The 17660-nt window shown below is 38.0% G+C and overlaps 1 protein-coding gene across 1 annotated transcript; it reads left to right on the forward strand.

The window, feature by feature from the left end:
- The first annotated feature begins 3138 nt into the window (after window positions 1-3138).
- Window positions 3139-16539, forward strand: LOC121508135 (zinc finger protein 852-like). The gene is made up of 12 exons (XM_041784714.1): window positions 3139-3276; window positions 5859-6033; window positions 6154-6614; window positions 8083-8281; window positions 9176-9228; window positions 10265-10400; window positions 10494-10586; window positions 11936-12010; window positions 12096-12182; window positions 12562-12639; window positions 14168-14410; window positions 15448-16539. Exons 1-12 carry the CDS (start codon window positions 3268-3270, stop codon window positions 16230-16232), a joined length of 2394 nt encoding a protein of 797 aa, XP_041640648.1. The 5' UTR covers window positions 3139-3267; the 3' UTR covers window positions 16233-16539.
- The last annotated feature ends 1121 nt before the right edge of the window (window positions 16540-17660 follow it).

Here is a 17660-nt window from a genome sequence, read left to right on the forward strand (position 1 = left end):
CTGCATTCACGCGGTATCGAAATATTCTAAATTATGTTTCCATGTGCGAAATTCACTTTAAACGTGGAATTACAGCGTAGAAAGCTGGGCGATCTTGGTAAACATGATGCTAGATTAATATAAATGTCGTATTACCAAGAAAAATGCTCGTGAAAGTAACATAACGTCAATGGTAAAACGCATCACTTAATCTTTTAAATTCCTGGTAGCTGTAATTTCCTCCGGAGAGTTCTGGGAGTTGGGTTGAAACCGATAATTTCTGTCCACATAGAGCAAACTGTCTAAATTTGCTCACAGAAACGTCTTTTCACCGCCACCTCTCAAAAAGAAGTTTTTCTAGCATGGGAGTGCAGAGAATCCGAGCAACACATGAACGCAACACCCGATAACCCTTGTCATATGGTCACACTCACCTATCAAACGTGCTTAGTGTATTTGACGCTGGAGTAAGGGGGGGAAATGAAGTTAGTCCACAGTCCTCCTCGGAAATGTTGTAAAGCCGACTGATTTCAGCACATGTGGCTTTTAAAAGTTGCAGCAGCTCAAAGTTCAGATTTGTACCATCCCTCAGAATCTGGCCTGAAGTCTCAGATATTCCCTTCCAGGATGATTATAAAACAGTAACTTATTAACTTGGGCTACACGTTGGCTGTGCATGTATGTACAGTAGAGACCACTGCATTTAAAGAGACATATGTGCCAGTGTTTATTCAAACGGTCCCAAATCAATTATGCATTTAGGATTTCAAATCAGCAATTCATAACAATTTCTTTTTTAAATACAGATAGTAAATTGCCCTACTGTAAACCTTTGTCTAATGTTTCAAGCAATAATTATTACAGTGTATTCCAACTATGATATGTGCCTTAAATAACTTTTAATGACAAAGGTGTGCATCATTAATAGACAAATAAGTGAGCAAGGGTGAAAACATTACAATCAAATTACATTGACTATCCACATTAGTTCCTAGGAAGGACCCCTGCCCCCCCAAAACAACCCCAAAATCCCTTCATACTAAGAAAATTACAGTTAGGAAGTTCCCTTATTGTATTTTGTACCAATAAGTTGGCAGGTCTCAGAGGTACTATGGTTTCAGTAAATTAAAGATTATGATTTGTGGTCGAGGAACGGATATAGCACCAATAGTGAGCATATATTTTTATGACCATCAGAGATTGTATTTTGCATACCTTGGTTGTAACAAGTTATTATCTGAGTTATTACTGTTCTCAAACCAGTCTACCCATTCTTCTCTGACCTCTGACATCAACAAGGCATTTTCATCCACTCAACTGCCACTCACTGGATAGTTTCCCTTTTTCGGACCATTCTCTGTAAACCCTAGAGATGGTTGTATGTGAAAATCCCAGTAGTTCAGCAGTTTCTGAAATGCTCAGACCAGCCCGTCTGGCACCAACAACATGCTACAATCAGTCACTTTAATCCCCCCTTTTTCCCCATTCTGAAGCTCAGTTTGAATTTCAGCAAGTCATCTTGACCACTCTACAGTGTTCTAAATGTATTGAGTTGCTACCATGTGATTGGCTAATTAGCTATTTGTTTTAAGTAACTGAACAGGTGTACCTAATAGAGTGGCTGGTGAGTGTATGCTGCACTGTTGTGGAAGTTGTAATGTCTCACCCTCACAGACAAGCTTTTCTCAAAGAGCTCTGTTGAGTTGCTTTTGTGATTTTCATTTCAATGTGCCTTTTTTGTTGACCTCCCAGTGTTCGTTGTCCTGGTCGCCAAGCCAAATACAACAATCGAAGGGCCTTAGTGAGAGAAGTGATCAAGAACCCAAATGGTCACTCTGACTGAGCTCCAGAGATCCTGTGTGGAGATGGGACAAAGTTCCAGAAGCAGGGGCGTAGCTAGGGATATTGGGCCCCCAGAAAGAATTTACACAGGGCCCCCTTAACTGGCGAGACAAGTAATATATGTTGAGTCTTTTTTTACAAATATCTATGCATTTCAATGTATTTTGAAACATAATTTCCCCATTTATGAACAACATTTTTACCATGGTTAAATTAAATTTACTTGCATTATTTCACAGTGCTGGACTATACCATTTGGACATTTTCAAGGGAGGAGTAGTATTGTATTTTACTCTATTTGATACAGATTCCAGTCTGTTGAGTGATTCATTTAGTCCAGTGTTACTCAACACTGCTTGATTAAAGAGCCAAATTGTTGAAAAATGCTTTTGCAAGAGCCAAAATCTAAGTGGTGAAAAGTGGCAATTAAAATGGGTTAAAGGTAGCAGAAATGGTCAAATAGAAGCAAACACTGGGAGAAAAAGTGGAAAAAATAAGAAGACAAAGCAGCAAAAATGGGTGGGAAGTGACCAAAAAACAAGTTAACGGTAGCAAAAATGGTCCCAAAGTGGCAAAAAATGAGTGAAAAGTGACTTAAATGAGCAAAAAGCATCAGAGTTGCAAAATGGGCAAAAAGTGGCATTTAATTGCAAAAGGAAGCTTGAGGATTACTGCTTTATATGCACTTTTGATATAGTAATGACACTAATTACTAAGAAAAAATCAAAACACTTTTCATTGCAGGCCTCCCAAGGGCCCCTTCCTACTGTGGGCCCTGGTAATCAGTACCCATTTCCCAACCTGTGCTATGCCCATGTCCAGAAGGACAAACATCACTGCAGGCATCTATCAATTTGGGCTTTATGGTAGAGTGGCTGAACAGGAGCCTGTCCTCAGCCTGCTTGGCTTTCATGTGGAGTTTTTGCAAACTCTATGCAGCTTTCATGTGTTTTGCACAGGTGGACTCCAATAAGCACGTAGAAACATCTCAGCAAAGTTCCAGAGAAACTGGAGTCACCTGGGCTAAATTTAAAGTGTTTTTGAAAAGTTCTGAATACTTATTTAATTTTTTTATTTTCGATTAATTTGGGAAAAAAATAAAATTTCGTTTTAATTTGGTCATTTTGGGGCACTTAGTGCAAATTAAGGAGAATAAAAATTCATTTTTGGACTGCAGCATCAGGCTGCAACATAAGCAAGTTGAAAAAAGAGGAGAGGGTCTGAATACTTTGTATGTCATGGATGAGGTCTTGTACAGTCCAGCAGGTGGCGGCATGCACCTTTACAATGATAACCCCAGAAGAAGACGTGGTGGCGCAACTAGCTAGCAACAACCAGGCTGTTGGTTCATGACAGCTACCCTCATCCTCAGCCTTCACCAGCTTATCTCTGTGCACAACCCGAGTTTCTTATGACATCCTTTAAATTCGGAGAACACATCCCACTATGTTTGAGGTAAAGACGACAGTTACTTTGCTGTCCGGGCTTTTATTTTTACCGCTGGTTGACATTTGCAGGGATTTTGTATTTAGCATAACTGTACAGTTAACTAGCTGGGTAGACACAGGTCGTCAACCTGGTCTGTGGATGCAAAAGAAGTACCTCAGTAGATGTGGGGAGACAGGGCTGACATTGTTTGATACCCTTTCTGAGTACTATAACTAATATTTTATGGATATGGCCATAATGGTCTGATTGTTAGCTAGTCAGCTAGCGGTGGTTGTTGATATTTTTTACTAACGAAGCATCCAGTAACGCATTGAATTTACCCGTGGGAATATTTTTCTGCTTGTGCTGATAACTGGGACTTAAGTCTGGACCTCTGAGTCCAACTATTAGTGAAGAAAATAGACATTTGGCTCACAGGGCCAAGAATTTTATAACTCTAGAATAGAATTACTACTATTATGCATTACAATATGAAGTTTCAAGGAAAATAAATACTAGTCATGACGTTAACTTTTTGAGAGAGAAAAATATATCAGTATTTATTTTTTCTTCTTCATTGAAAAATGTGGAAGTGTTCTTTTTAGGACAAATATAACTGCCCATTAAAACTATATATTTATACAAGGGAAAGACAGTAATTTTTGTACAGCTTTATATCAATAAAGAGGCTGAATTATTACGCTATAGAAGCATACCATTGAATGATGACGAGTGCATCAGACTACAAGTCTCTATGTATTTATGTTTTGTTGAGTGATTTGTTCCTTATAGACTTTTTGTCCAAATCTGTAGGCATGAATGGAGGATTTTAAAAGCTACTTCATGGTCACCGGTTAACTCATTGAAGAAAGTTATTTCCTTTAAACCAGTGATTCTCAATGTGTGGCTCTGGAGCCACGCTGGGCTCTCTTGTGATGATTTGTGGCCTTTTTATGTCTTAATTTGAAATATTATTCCCCCAGAAATTCATACAAAAGGGTAACTTTGACCTCAGAAATTAATCACATTAATGAGTTTGTTTCCCAGGCTTATACATAAGGCTTTAATCGTCAAACTTATTTGTCCCATTTTTGCCGTTTTTCACCTTTTTTTTTTTTTTTGCCACTTTTCACCCCTTTAAGCTACCTTGCATTAAGTCCCCCTTTTTTGCCACTCTTGACTGCTTTTTTCCCATTTTATTCACTTTCCTCTCATTTTCTTGCCACCTTGTCACTTTTGGACCATTTTTGCTACTTTTCACCATTTTTTCACCACTTTTTGCCCTTGTAAGTTGTCTTTTGCCATTGACTACCCCTTTTTTCCTATTTTTTCACCATTTTTGTCACTTCTTTATGACACTTTTAAAAAATTGTTTGCCACTTTTATCCAATTTTCACAATTTTTTCATCCCTTTTTGCCCATTTAAGCTACCTTTTGCCATTAAATAACACTTGTTTTCTTTTTTTGTCCATTTTTAGAATTTGTTTTAGCCACTTTTATCCCGTTTTTGCCCTTTTCACCACTTTTGCCCATTTAAGCTGCCTTTTGCCATTACATACCACTTGTTTCCTATTTTTGCCCTATTTGCCACTCTTGACTGCTGTTTGCCTATTTTTTGTTACTTTTCTCTCTTTTTGATATTGCTTAAATAAATAACTTAAGGAATAAAATGTTTACTTCTCTGATATGTTAAAAGACCCACCATGTCTTTATTTCTTTCTTTCTACATGCTTTCAATTTATTGTCATTATCATCATTTTTTGTGTTTTTGTTGTTTTAGATTATTTTTCTTATATTTAAACTTATTTTCAAAAGACTGGTGTAATTAATGACTTAATGCAACAATGTTCATTTGCTATTGGAATTATATTATGAAATAAAATTTGTCTTAGACAGACAGACAGAGCTAGATGTCACTCTAAACAGGGTATAATACACATTTTGGAGAAAGTATAATGCTAATTTTATAGAAAATAAGGCAGGTTTATCTTTATAGTGCAGTTAAACATCAACAAGACAATTCAGAGTACTTCACACAAGATATCAAAATGTGACAAAGGGGAAAACAATATTAAAAGAGGATATTTAAAAATCTCTTAACAAATCATAGCAAACAAACAGAGGATAAAACAGGAGATAAATTACAATCAGCCAGTCTTAAAATGCTAAAGTAAGTAAGAGCAGCATTATATCAAGTATTATAAGTATTATGGATTCAACATAAGGCATCTGTAAACAGGTGAGTCCTTAGCATTGCTTTGAATGGACAAATGGTTTCAGCAGATCTGCAGTTTTCCAGTGCGTGTTCTAGATTTGCAGAGCATAAAACCTGAACAATGATGGTCCATGTTTAGCTTTGACTCTGTAGACAGACAGCAGACCTGTCCCAGATGACCTGAGAGGTGATTTACACATGATTTCTCATACATGCTCTTGATGAAGCAATGAAAATACTGTGTTCTTGGCTGTGATGAAGGTGGAAAAACTTCTCTGTTTGTAAAGTCAGCGCTTCCAAATGAAATGTATTTTTTACGCATTGTAACTATCTTTACTGTAAGGCCCCTGAACGTAGGCTTTGATATGCATTTCTCCACCTTTTTTCTAAATAGGATCCTGATCTCCAAGATCCACTGTCGCTGAGTCTAAATGAAAACTACAATGACCAGAATTCACAGTATCCTGATTCAAAAAAAGCACAAGGAAGTCCTGAGAATCGCTGTGAGACTCCAGAGATTCAAGTAATCATCAAAGAGGAGGAGGATGGCTGGACTGCAAGTGAAAATAGTGAGTGCAAAGTATTTTAAAAAATATCAGCCTTGGTTCACAAGTTGATGTACATACTCTCACTTGATTGTGCCTTGAAAGATTTTTGCTTTCCACTGTTTTGTTCATTGTTAAACACAGACGAAAGCTTCGGTTCACAGCAAGAAAAGGAGGATGCCTCCACACCTGTGTATAATCCCCACCTCACAGCAAGTGGGAAGGAGTGCTCTATTTCATACGGAGAAAAGAGACAGCAGAGAGGATATTTGGTGGAGAAATGGTCGGAAGAACCTGGTGGCCCTGTTGTTTATGCACAGAGCTCCTCTTCAAGAGAGGAGAGGCAGAGACGCACCATTATGGACCATGATGAGAAACCTAAGATTTCCTTTAAATGTGGAAACAATCCTGGAAATGTGGATCAGTGCAATAATACAGAACAAGAGAGCACCTTCTGTGCTTTAAGGAACACAAGACCCCAGCAGAGAGCACATGAAGGGGATAAATGTTATACTAAAGACCAGAGCCTGGATTTGAGACGAAGCACATCTCTGCCAGCAGAAGCAGAGCTACAAGAGACCAAACAATCCTCACCTTGCCAAATGGTATGTAAAACACTCTTTAGAAATATCAATTATATTAATAACATGCAGGATTAAATAAATTATCTATTGTTTAAAACATTTTTAGTCTATTTATTTGCCTTCTAGTAATATTGTAAGCATCAGTTCCTGTTAAAAATTACATTTTTGCATTTTTTTAGTGTTTGTTGAATGTTAATTCCTTCAAGTCAGGTAACGTCCCAACCATTCAGTTGATTGTTTAAGTGTAGAAATTTGAAAAAGAATTCCCAACCAACACCTTACTTTGGAAAGTGCAGTGGTATTTACTTGGGCTGTCAGCATTAATGCACTGATCACAATAATGCTAAAGTCCTAAATTGCTCGTTTATTTGTCTTTATCACATAAATCATGTGATACCACAGTCAAGCTACCGTAGCATTAGCTAAATGCTCACTGTAGCACTGTTGCTAGTTCTTTTTCTTTGGTTTAGTTAATGTTGTCTGCCAGAAGTTGCTTATTTTTTACGGAAAAAGCAGGATTTTTTCTGAACAGGAAGTAAATTACGCTTAGCTGAAGACAGTACAAATAAAGTACAAGCAAAGGACAGTTTGCTTAGACATTTTTTAAGCTTAATGATTTATATTAAATGGGTTACTTACACTGAGGAAGCAGCTACACAGGAACTCCTGAAAAGTATAAATGCTTTCACATTAACTGGTGATCACTGGACATCAGAGAGTCATTTTGTACGTGCACTCCTGCATATTTCTTTATGTATAACAGTGTTAAACACTGTATTTGACAGAATAGTTATCAGTTTTTTTTATTAAGTAGTCTGTCGATTATTCTGTGGGTTAATCCAGCAGTCTAATGAGAAATATTTCATGCTCCGTATTTTTTTAAATGAGTCTCTTTTCAACCCAATTTTTTGTTTGTAAGTTGATCAACTATGAAAATTTGACTTTATAACATCATCCCCTGACCCGGAGGGCACATTTTAAGGTCTAAAGCTGCTCCTATGCTCTGTGAATCCTGATTGTATGATGATGATGAAGTCTGACCTGTTTGGTCCCTCTGCTTCAGTCAACAAACATGTTTTTATTCAATTGGTATCCATTTGTGATAAGTATGTAGTCTTCTTTAATGCTTTGGGTTGCTGAAGCCTTCTCAACAAAAAAACATGCTATTACAAAGGCTTGCAGGGCACGAGGCAGATAATTTACCCTGAGGAATTTTTGTAATGTGACTTGAATTGCTCAAGGAATCGTTTCAGCCCTATCAGATACTTCATATTATCAGCATAGACTTAAAAAAAGATTTTAAATGAATGAGAAATAAATTCTGTTTTCAAAGGGTGATTTAAACTGTTATAAATCCTTATCAACTATAAAATCCAGTCATTAATCACATTTTTAAAAAATGTTTGACAACCCAAGTTAGAGACTCTACTAGTCAGTTCCCTTGTCATATGGAAATGTCATGCCTTTACACCTTGTGCTTTTTATTTAGGATTCTCCAGAGTCTAAGTCCCAGATGTCTCATGGACTTAGGAGGGAATCTGCAAACTTAGAGGACCAAACACTCCATTTGACTGTCAGACTGCGGGCAGGGGACGAAGAGGAAGAGGAGGAGGCACAAGAGGAGGAACAAGATGAAGAAATCAGTGGTTTAATCAACTCTGATGGAGAAGTGGTGGAGTGGGATGCCAGTAAGAGATTCATCACATCTTTCAGCATAGCTACAATTTATCCAAGTTATTTACTGAGGAGCTCTGCTCTTGTTTGGATTTTCACTGAGAGCAGGGTAACCTTGCATAGCAGATGGATACGCCCGTTTCTGTTTCTCACTGGTAAATCCATCTTGCAAAGCTCCCATCTGAACTGTTTGGGCCAGTTACAAAGTGACAGGACCAATCAGCGACGAGGGGCAGTACTTTTTGGTGTGGCAGAGTCGTGATGTAAGCTAGAAGCAACAGGAGACTGGTGCAATTATAGCGGAAGATATTAGCGTGGATGCTGCTAAAGCACCAGTTTATCAGAACTTGACAACATTTCTTTGTTAAAAGAAGAACAAATTACAACATTGAGTTGTTCTCTTTAAAAAAAATGAAAAAAAGTCATGTACTGACATGTCTACAGTCACCATGGTATGCAGTTCCCTATGGAGTTTAGTCCTCGGTAGGGGCGCAGCTCACTAGCAGCTACGTCACGTGTTTTGTTGCTCTGATTGGGCTGTAAAGATGTGAAAGACAGAACATTCATCCAATCACACTCCGAGTTTTCTTTTTCAAAGGCTCTGCCTTTTCCCAAAACGTTTCCTATTGAAGCTTTCCCAGATGGATGTGTAAAACAAATCCATCTGGTGTGCCAGATTACATTCAGGGATCGCTTGAAACAAAACCCATTTTGATGATGACAACCTTATTAATCCTTGGTCTATGTATTCTGTTGTCATTCTTTTTCTTGTTTAGTTTTTAGTTAAAGTTTACATTGTAAAAAAAGTAGTTAGGTTACAGTTACATTAGCTCTATTTTTATCGAAGAGCATCCATGTTTTGTATGTATATTTACAAAGCCTGATCTATTTATGTTGATGTATTTTAGGAGACAGTCCCGACAGAAGCTCAGATTGCACAGAAAGCTCTCGGCCAAGCAAGGTAAAAAGTCTGAACACATTATTTTTTGTAATGCTGTACTACAAAGACAAATATAAAAACACTCATTTTCATTCAGCATTTTTAAATCTGATTGTTACATTGTTTTAAACGATTACTTTCAGTATTATGAAATTCAATTGAAACAGATATTTTACTTAAAAAAAACTCACTGTGAAATCTTACCAGCAAGTGTCAGTGAAAGTAAGAGCTTTGAGAAACTGACTTTACTGTCCAAGGTTTTTGTAATAGCAAAGCATCAAATATTTCCCCTTAAAGGGAATTTTTCTCTAAATTCAGCCATCTCTCTTTATATCCTATTCAAATATAGTTAAAAATGTATGCAGAGGTTTCATAAGGCTGTCTTTGTCCCAAAGATAAAAGTGTTTTCCCCTGACTACCAGTAATTTCATCTAATGTCACTGGCTGCCAACAAGAATTACAAGTAGTTAATTTAGCTCGCCTTCCTCATTGTGAGTCTCTGCTACAACAAAACAGTTAAAATCTAATCCTCAAATAAGAGAGAAGAGGATGTAAGGGATGAGATTGTTTGTTAAGGCATTTGTTGAGCTCAAGAAATATACAGATGTATACAAATTTAGCATATTATAAAAGTTTTGTACTAGATTTGTTACACATAAATTTCAGTTTTTTTTCATATTTAATTTTGATGATTATATCTCAGCAAATCAAAAATCCAGCATCTGAAAATATTGTCTTATAACATAAGAACAATCAAAAAATGATATTTCACTTAAGGCTCACTGAAAGACAATGCTTTGATAGAAATAGTCAGCAAATACAGTATGATACTTTAGCAGATTTGCTGTTGGTGAATCCTAGAACAGTTGTCAGAGCTTCTATTGCTTATTAATTCTGAAACAGATTAGATAAAAAGTAATTCCAAACTGCTACTTAATAGCTTGGGTAATATCCTATAGCCATGAAAACAAGAATGCATCTATTCTAGGTCTGTGAACAGATGATTAATGATCATTATCATGTCATTTTTGATCATTACCACATCATTATGTCTCAGTCTCAGCAGCAAGATCAGAACCAGAGAGACAGCAGCAGTCCAACACTCATCATGGAGGTTGTGTCCGGAGGGGAGGATGAAGAGAGGGAAGAAGAGAGAGTGGCAAAGATGGTGCCATCATCGACTGCATATCCTGGTAAATACAAGTCAAAAGAAAACATTCAAAAATATTTGAATCATAGCCCTGGCTCAGTTCTGTTGATTTTTCTTTTTCACTCGATGTTACCAGGAAAGAGAGCAAGAAGGCAGAAGACGTCGACAGAGACAGCAGCAGTGGCTTTGGATGTCTTAGATGCAGACAAAGAAGTTTCTTCAACTCCTCGTGAGAATCTTTTTTCTTGTAATGCACATTTAAAATTTTAGTGATCTGGATCTTTTGCTTCAGCTCAGCAGTGACATCCAGGTCTTTTCAGGTCCCAAACAGTTCTTCATTTCCCCATCAGCCAAATTTATCAGCGTTTTGAACTATGACTGATATATGCACATGTATTTTAAAAAGAATATCAATCTAAATAGACCTAAACCATGTAATTCCCATGATACCACTATTTTACATGATGAGAAAGCATGAAAAGGTCTGCCATCAAAATATCAATAGTTCTTTGCAAGAAATTAGTAGATGCCATTGACTGCAATTATTTCCGTAACACTTTTTATATAACCTGACACGCCAGATGAATTTGTTTCACACATTCATCTGGAAAACCTCTCAAACACAGCTTTGGGAAAGGGCAGAAGCTTTGAAAAAAAATTTTGATTGTATGAGTGTTCTGTCTGTCACATCTTTATGGGCCAAACAGAGCAACAAAACACGTGATGTAGCGCTACCGAGATGCAAATTCCATAGAGAACTGCATAACACGAACCTGCAGACATGTCAGTACATGACTTTTGTTGTTTTGAGAAGAAAACAACTCACTGCTGTTCTTTGTTCTTCTTTTAATTAAGAAATGTTGTCAAGTTCTGATAAAACTGACGCTTTAGCAGCATCCACGCTAATCTCTTCCGCCATATCTGCACCAGCCTCTCTGCTGCTTGCATACGTCACGACTCTGCCGTGCCTGAAAGTACTTCCCCTCGTCGCTGATTGATCATGTCACTTTCTAACCGTACCCAAACAGTTCAGACAGGAGCTTTGCAAGATGGATTCGCAAGTGAGAAACACGGAAACGGGCGTATCCATCTGCTATGCAATGTTACTTTTTATATGCATCACCAAATGCATTAGTAAAATAAAAATAAAACAAGCTAAATTTATTTAAATAACAAGAAATGCTCATGGTGACTCCATGCATTAAAAAAACAGCTTTCTTTACCTCATCGAATTAACTATTTTTGATTGGACTTGGGTTTGGAAACAAATGTTGATAAAGTGAATTATAATGACAGTAACAAATTCTTTCTTTGCAATTTTGTGATCACTGGTTAAATTGAGAATATTTGACAATTTGTAACAATGTGGCCCTCATGGTAACTTAAATTGCCCATCCCTGGTGTAAAGCAATGGCAGACCCTCAAACACCTGTGCCTTTGGCTGAGGGGTTGGAGAAAAAGTCAACCCTTCATTTGGTTGTGTATTACATATAAATGAAAAGGGGGGAAAGAGGTAAATGGCTTTCAAAGTGAGTGTTTCTTTCCTTTTTTTCCTTGTCTATTTTTTCTGGAATGAAGCAAAAAGACGAGGCAAGCGAAGGAGTTCAGAAGTTCCTTTGTTGTCTGTAGAAGAAATGGAGGAAGACCCAGGAAGTGAGTGTTTCTCTTGATTTTATGGGGATTGAGTTAGAGATCATGGTTTGTTTTTCAATTTTAATTACCTGTCTTTCTCTTATAGTGTCAAGGCGTACCCGTGGAAAGAGAAATGCCCCAATCATTGACGAACCAGAAGAGTTTGACTCAAAAACTCTCCGTAGGGTTGCTGGTAAGACAAGCTATGTTAAAAGACGGGCCTGAGTATTGATATCATCAATTCTGCTTTTTTTCATAGTTTTAGAGCTAAATAAGAGAAAGCATAATGTTATCGAATGGTGGAGTGGCATAATTTTTATAGGGTCCCATGCATAAAAAATGCAGCTCATGAATCCCTGCAGGAGTTTGATCAACTGGAAGTCAAAATGAAAGCCGACTTATCATTAATTTACATTCAACTCATTTTGGTCCTAGCTTGTGTCTGCCCTATATTTATACAACAAATACAACTGAAAACAATCTAATAAATTACTCTTAAAAATTGTATTTCAGCTGCTTTTTGATATTTGGTGCATATTGAAATTTAGTCATAAACTTATTTTCTTTTGCAGCAAAGCGACCATACAAAAGACGGAAAGACATAAAACCATCTATTAAAGAAGAAGGAGAAAAAAAAGGAGGTTCTGCTGGTAAGAGCAAATACATTTTCTTGTGGAGTATTTAAGGAGCCTGGATTTCAACACACGTCTTTGTTGGACTTTTTACAATTAAACTATAGTACTTGTTAAAACAAAGAACACAGTTTACAGAACAGTACATAGAGCCTTTTTGATTGTCATCCATATAAAGAGCAACAATACAAGTCCTACAAGTTTCACCTGTCAGTAAAACAAAGATGTAGACATGTTGATGTGACTTAAACAGACAGACACTTCAAAGGGGTGATTTATGTTTCCATAAAAGTAGAAAGACAATTAGTTGTGATCATAAACCCCAGCTACCACATGTCGGTGATGTGCCTCTGCTAGGTGTACAACTGAAGGGCAGTGAAAGTAGTGGTGGGTCAAGATAAGGAGCTGATATGGTTTCATGACCTTGATCTTGTTCTTCCAAAATGTATTCAGATTATCTGTGAGTCAGAGTGGATATCTGTGCAAAGTTTGAAGGAAATCTGTTTGAGCATTCTGGAGATATTTCTTTCACAAGAAAGGGATGAACATAAGGCCAAATGACTTTGATCTCTGACCTCCAAAATCTAATAAATTCATCCTTATGTCAGACTGGACATTTGTGCAAAGTCTGAAGAAAATCCCTCCAAGAATTCTTGAGATATTGTGTTCACAAAAGAATGGCCAACAGATGGACAAACAGACAACTGGAAAACATCTTACCTCACCCTACCTATGGATAGTGCAGAGGCATAAACATTTCAAACATTTGTTACAGTATTATCTTATTTATTTGATCTTTGTTCATCTTAATCCACAAAATTTGAACACAGAAAAACAGCTGCGATGGGGAAAAACAACCTTAACACTCATTAGCTCTGTCTTATCTCAGGGGTATCATTCTTTGAAAGAACCTAGCATTCGTAGCCTTGTTAGACCCCCATACTTATCTGAAATGAAACAGTGTGGTCTACAGAGGATTCTTACCTACTGTCCACAAGCTGCTAGGCTGAAAAGGATGTACTGGAGAACTCTTTTGTTGGCAGGGAAAGTGGAGTTCAGTGGCAAAGCAACATTTGATGCACTCCTGTGACATAATTAGTCTTTAAATGCCTTCATCGGAGTATGCAGGTCCTGAATTGGGACATAGCCACCACCTGGGGGTGCCTTGCCTTAATACAACAGTTGTTACTCTCTTTGCCTGCAGGTAGCATTATCAGCGTATCCAAAGTTGGAAGTCTAAACATGTGTAGTTAGTATCTTTCATTCACATGCCTTTGGTTTGCATTTGTAGTAATGTTACAAAAAATGTAAACAGGAGGAATTCAAAATTTAAAGATCTAGTAGGTTTTTGTGGTGTTTTGGCCTGTTGTATGTAATGTTTATCACGTAAGAAATGGTAATATGGATAAACAGCAACACATGACAACATTTAAATACTCAAGACAACAGAACCAGGTGGTATATGAATATTTTTTTTCAGGGTTATTTTGTAAACAGTTCATTCAGAACTAAAACTCTTTACTTCCTGTTCTTTTTCCCCTCATAGTGAAGAAGCGTCCTGGCAGAAAGATGGTTCAGTACCCTGTAGAAATCCCTCCTGAGCTCCTGAAGAAGCCAAAAGAGAAGATAGAGTACCACTGCTCAGTTTGTGGCAAAGAATTTCCTCACGCCTACAAACTAGAGCGGCACGAGCTGATCCACACAGGAGAGAAACCGTACTGCTGCTCCATCTGTGGGCGGGGTTTCAACCAGAAGGGCAATCTCAAAACCCACTACAAAGTTCACTTAGGTAAGACTAGATTATGCTTAACAGTACTTTAACTGCTGAAACATGCTCATTTTTTTCAAAACAGATGTTTTAATGAGTGTTAGAGCAGCTGAGAATGCCACAAGTTCTTCCTGGTGTCCTCAACATCATTTCAACATCATGGCCTTACTCTCCCATCATGTCAGATCGTCTTTTGTTTAACAGTCCTGCCAGATGTCTGAGGTCCTCAAATGCCCCCCTTTCAAAGGTCCCTAATGTGACCCCCATAAGCACTGGGTGGAAAGCTTTCTGTTTTCATGCCCACAAACTTTGAAACTTACTGCCTCCAGGAATCAAAATGCGAGCTCTCTTGGTGTTTTTAAAGAAAACTGATGACAATTTTTTTTTCCTGGCTTTTATTGTGGGGTAATTTAACCACCTTGTTAATTTTTTGCCTTGTTTTTTTCTCCAGATTTTATTTTTTCCTACTTTCACTATTTTTTTTTCACAGTATCACCTAGATTTTTGTTTTTTTGTGTCTTTTACTGTATTTATATATTCAGTTTATCAACTCATTTTTAAATCATTTTATTGCCTTTAGCATACTTTTTCTTTAATATTCTGTCCATCTGTTCTTTGTGAGGCACTTTGGGCTGCATGTTTTATTCATGAAAGGTGCTTAACAAATTGAGTTCAGTTCTGTTAATGCAACAGTGAGATAATTGTGGCATGTCAACTTCCATGTTTTTTCTTTGGTTGTGTCTACATGGGCCTTTTCTTGAGACAGTACCCTCTACTGACTAAAAGCAGTATTGAAATACATTTTTGTTTCATTCCTATGAATCGCCCCTTATCTGTATGGATTTTTTATGTATGACAAGGTATCATTATGTCCCTGCCATCTGAGTTATTTAGTAATGTCTTTTCACACCCTCTCCTCCATTATTGCTCTCAACTACCCCTTGTCAGTGATATCAGTTCAGTGTGATTTGTAAAAAAATAAGTGATGCTAAAGTGGAGTCCTGAGTAATGCAAAAAATTTGATATGTAAAGGCTGAAACATGATCTTTCTTTTGCAGGTCGTAAGGGTGCTTTGGATTTCGCAGAAGAGATAAACCCCATAGCAACAGAACTCTCTGAATACTTGAAGTCTCTGCCTGGTGAATCAAGGATCAGATCATCTCTCCGTTGCCTTGAATGTGGAAAAGAATGTGAGAGTCAGTCAGCTTTACAAGCACATCACATTACCACACATACAGGAACAGCTGGCGAATCGAACACAGCTGAAGAAAACGCAGCACAGCTGCTGTTCTGCCGCCGCTGTGGCATCCAGTTCAGTGACAAAGAAAAGCTGGAGGAACACATGAAAACCCATATCAAGGAGAAGCGTTACTCATGTCCAGACTGCGGTAAGAGATTCATCAACGAAAGCTACATACAAGTCCACCAGCGCATCCATACTGGGGAGAAACCATTCCTCTGCTCTCAGTGTGGGAGAGGTTTCCACACCGCTTCCTCTCTCAAAATCCATGAGATGCAGCACTCTGGAGAGAGGCCGTTTGCTTGTGCCATCTGTGGAAAATCATTCCGGATAAACTCGTACCTTACAGCACATTACCAGACCCACATTAAAGACAGGCCTTTTATCTGTAGCGTCTGTGGGAAAGGTTACTCTAGAGCAGAGGAACTGAAAGTGCACCACAGACTGCACACCGGAGAGAGACCCTACGAGTGTGGAGAGTGTGGGAAGAGCTTCATTTACCGCCAGGGTCTGCGGCAGCATCAGCGCACACATGCTGGGAGACGCATTGGGCCGACCAGACAGCTCGGGAGACCGAAGCAGGAGGCCAGGCTGGACATCTAACAGCTGATCTATGAATACATTCTTTTATTGAAATAAAATGCACTTTTTTCCTGCTCTTCTTCCTTTCATTCCTCCTGCCTAAAGCAAAGACAGTTATTGTGTCTAAAAAATATTTGTTAGAGTCTGTGTGGCTCTCCAAGAATAAGACTGTTGTGTCGTCTTTCCTGTATTCCTGTTTTGTACCTGTGTTTTTATGTTCACTCTTCTCTAGTAGCCCGTCTGTACAATTTCAGTGCCTTTGTATCCTGCATGCCAAATACTAATATTTAATGTCAGAAAATATGCACTATATCACTGGTATTTTAAAATCCACCATGATGGAATACAGAAGTTTTTCAGAAAATGTCTGTTTCTTTGTTTACGTTTCAAATACTTTACCCTGACATCATCAAATGTAACCTCTAGAGTAGGTTTTTGACCATCCTCAAACAGTAATTGCCCTGCTCTTTGTCTTTGGGTAATAATTCATCCAAGATCATCTTAATGGCAAATACTTGAAATCGAAAATTGAAATTGGTACATTGCCTTCCAGATCTTAACTTTAATGTCAAGATTTTTTTTTAAGAATGAGTGAGTGACTTAGACAGTTGTTGACAAAAATTTGGGCTGTTGCTAAAAGGTGCTTCTACAACAACTGTGTTCCAGTGCGTGGATGTATTTTATTTTAAAAAAAATAGTCCCTTTGAAAAGAGCTAATTAACCCCATGCATCATGGGGTTTGATCCACAGTACCTGCAGTCTCATGTCAAAGTTTCCTTTGGCAAGAGACTTGACCCCATGTCTCAGTGATGTGTATAAATGGGATTTGATTAGACTGATGCACACTTGAGATAGCAGCCCTTGCCATTAGTGTGTGAATGCAGTCTGGATTGTGTTATCATCATCACCAACAATGAAGTGTGACCTGCAGTGTAAAAGTGCTTTGAACTGTCAGATCATCCATCCGTCTCTTATCTACATCTCTTAACAGGGTTGCAGTGGGCTGGAGCCAATCCCAGCTGTCACTGGGGGTGAGAGGTGGGATACACCCTGGACTGGTTGCAAGTCAATCACAGGGCTGACATGTAGAGACAAACAACTAGGCGTTCACTCAAAACAATTTAGAGTCACCAATTTTCCAAACAAGCTTGTCTTTGGACTGTGGGAGGAAGCAGGAGTCCTGTAGAGAACCCATTGGGAGAATATTTAAACTCCACTCAGAAAGGCCCTGTTAGACCAAGATTTGAACCAGGAACCTTCTTTCTGTGAGGCAGGGTGTCCAAACTTTTACTTGTGTACTGGAAGATGTAAGGCTGTCAGGGCCACTTTGGTAATGCAGTGCATTTAGAAAATATTCAGACCCTTTTACTATTTTCAGTTTTATGTAGCAACCCTGTAATACAGTTCCAAAAAAAACATTTCTAGCTACATGCAGTACTCCATTATGGC

This window comes from Cheilinus undulatus, linkage group 4, assembly GCF_018320785.1.
Source record: "Cheilinus undulatus linkage group 4, ASM1832078v1, whole genome shotgun sequence".
Classification (NCBI taxonomy): Eukaryota; Metazoa; Chordata; class Actinopteri; order Labriformes; family Labridae; genus Cheilinus; species Cheilinus undulatus.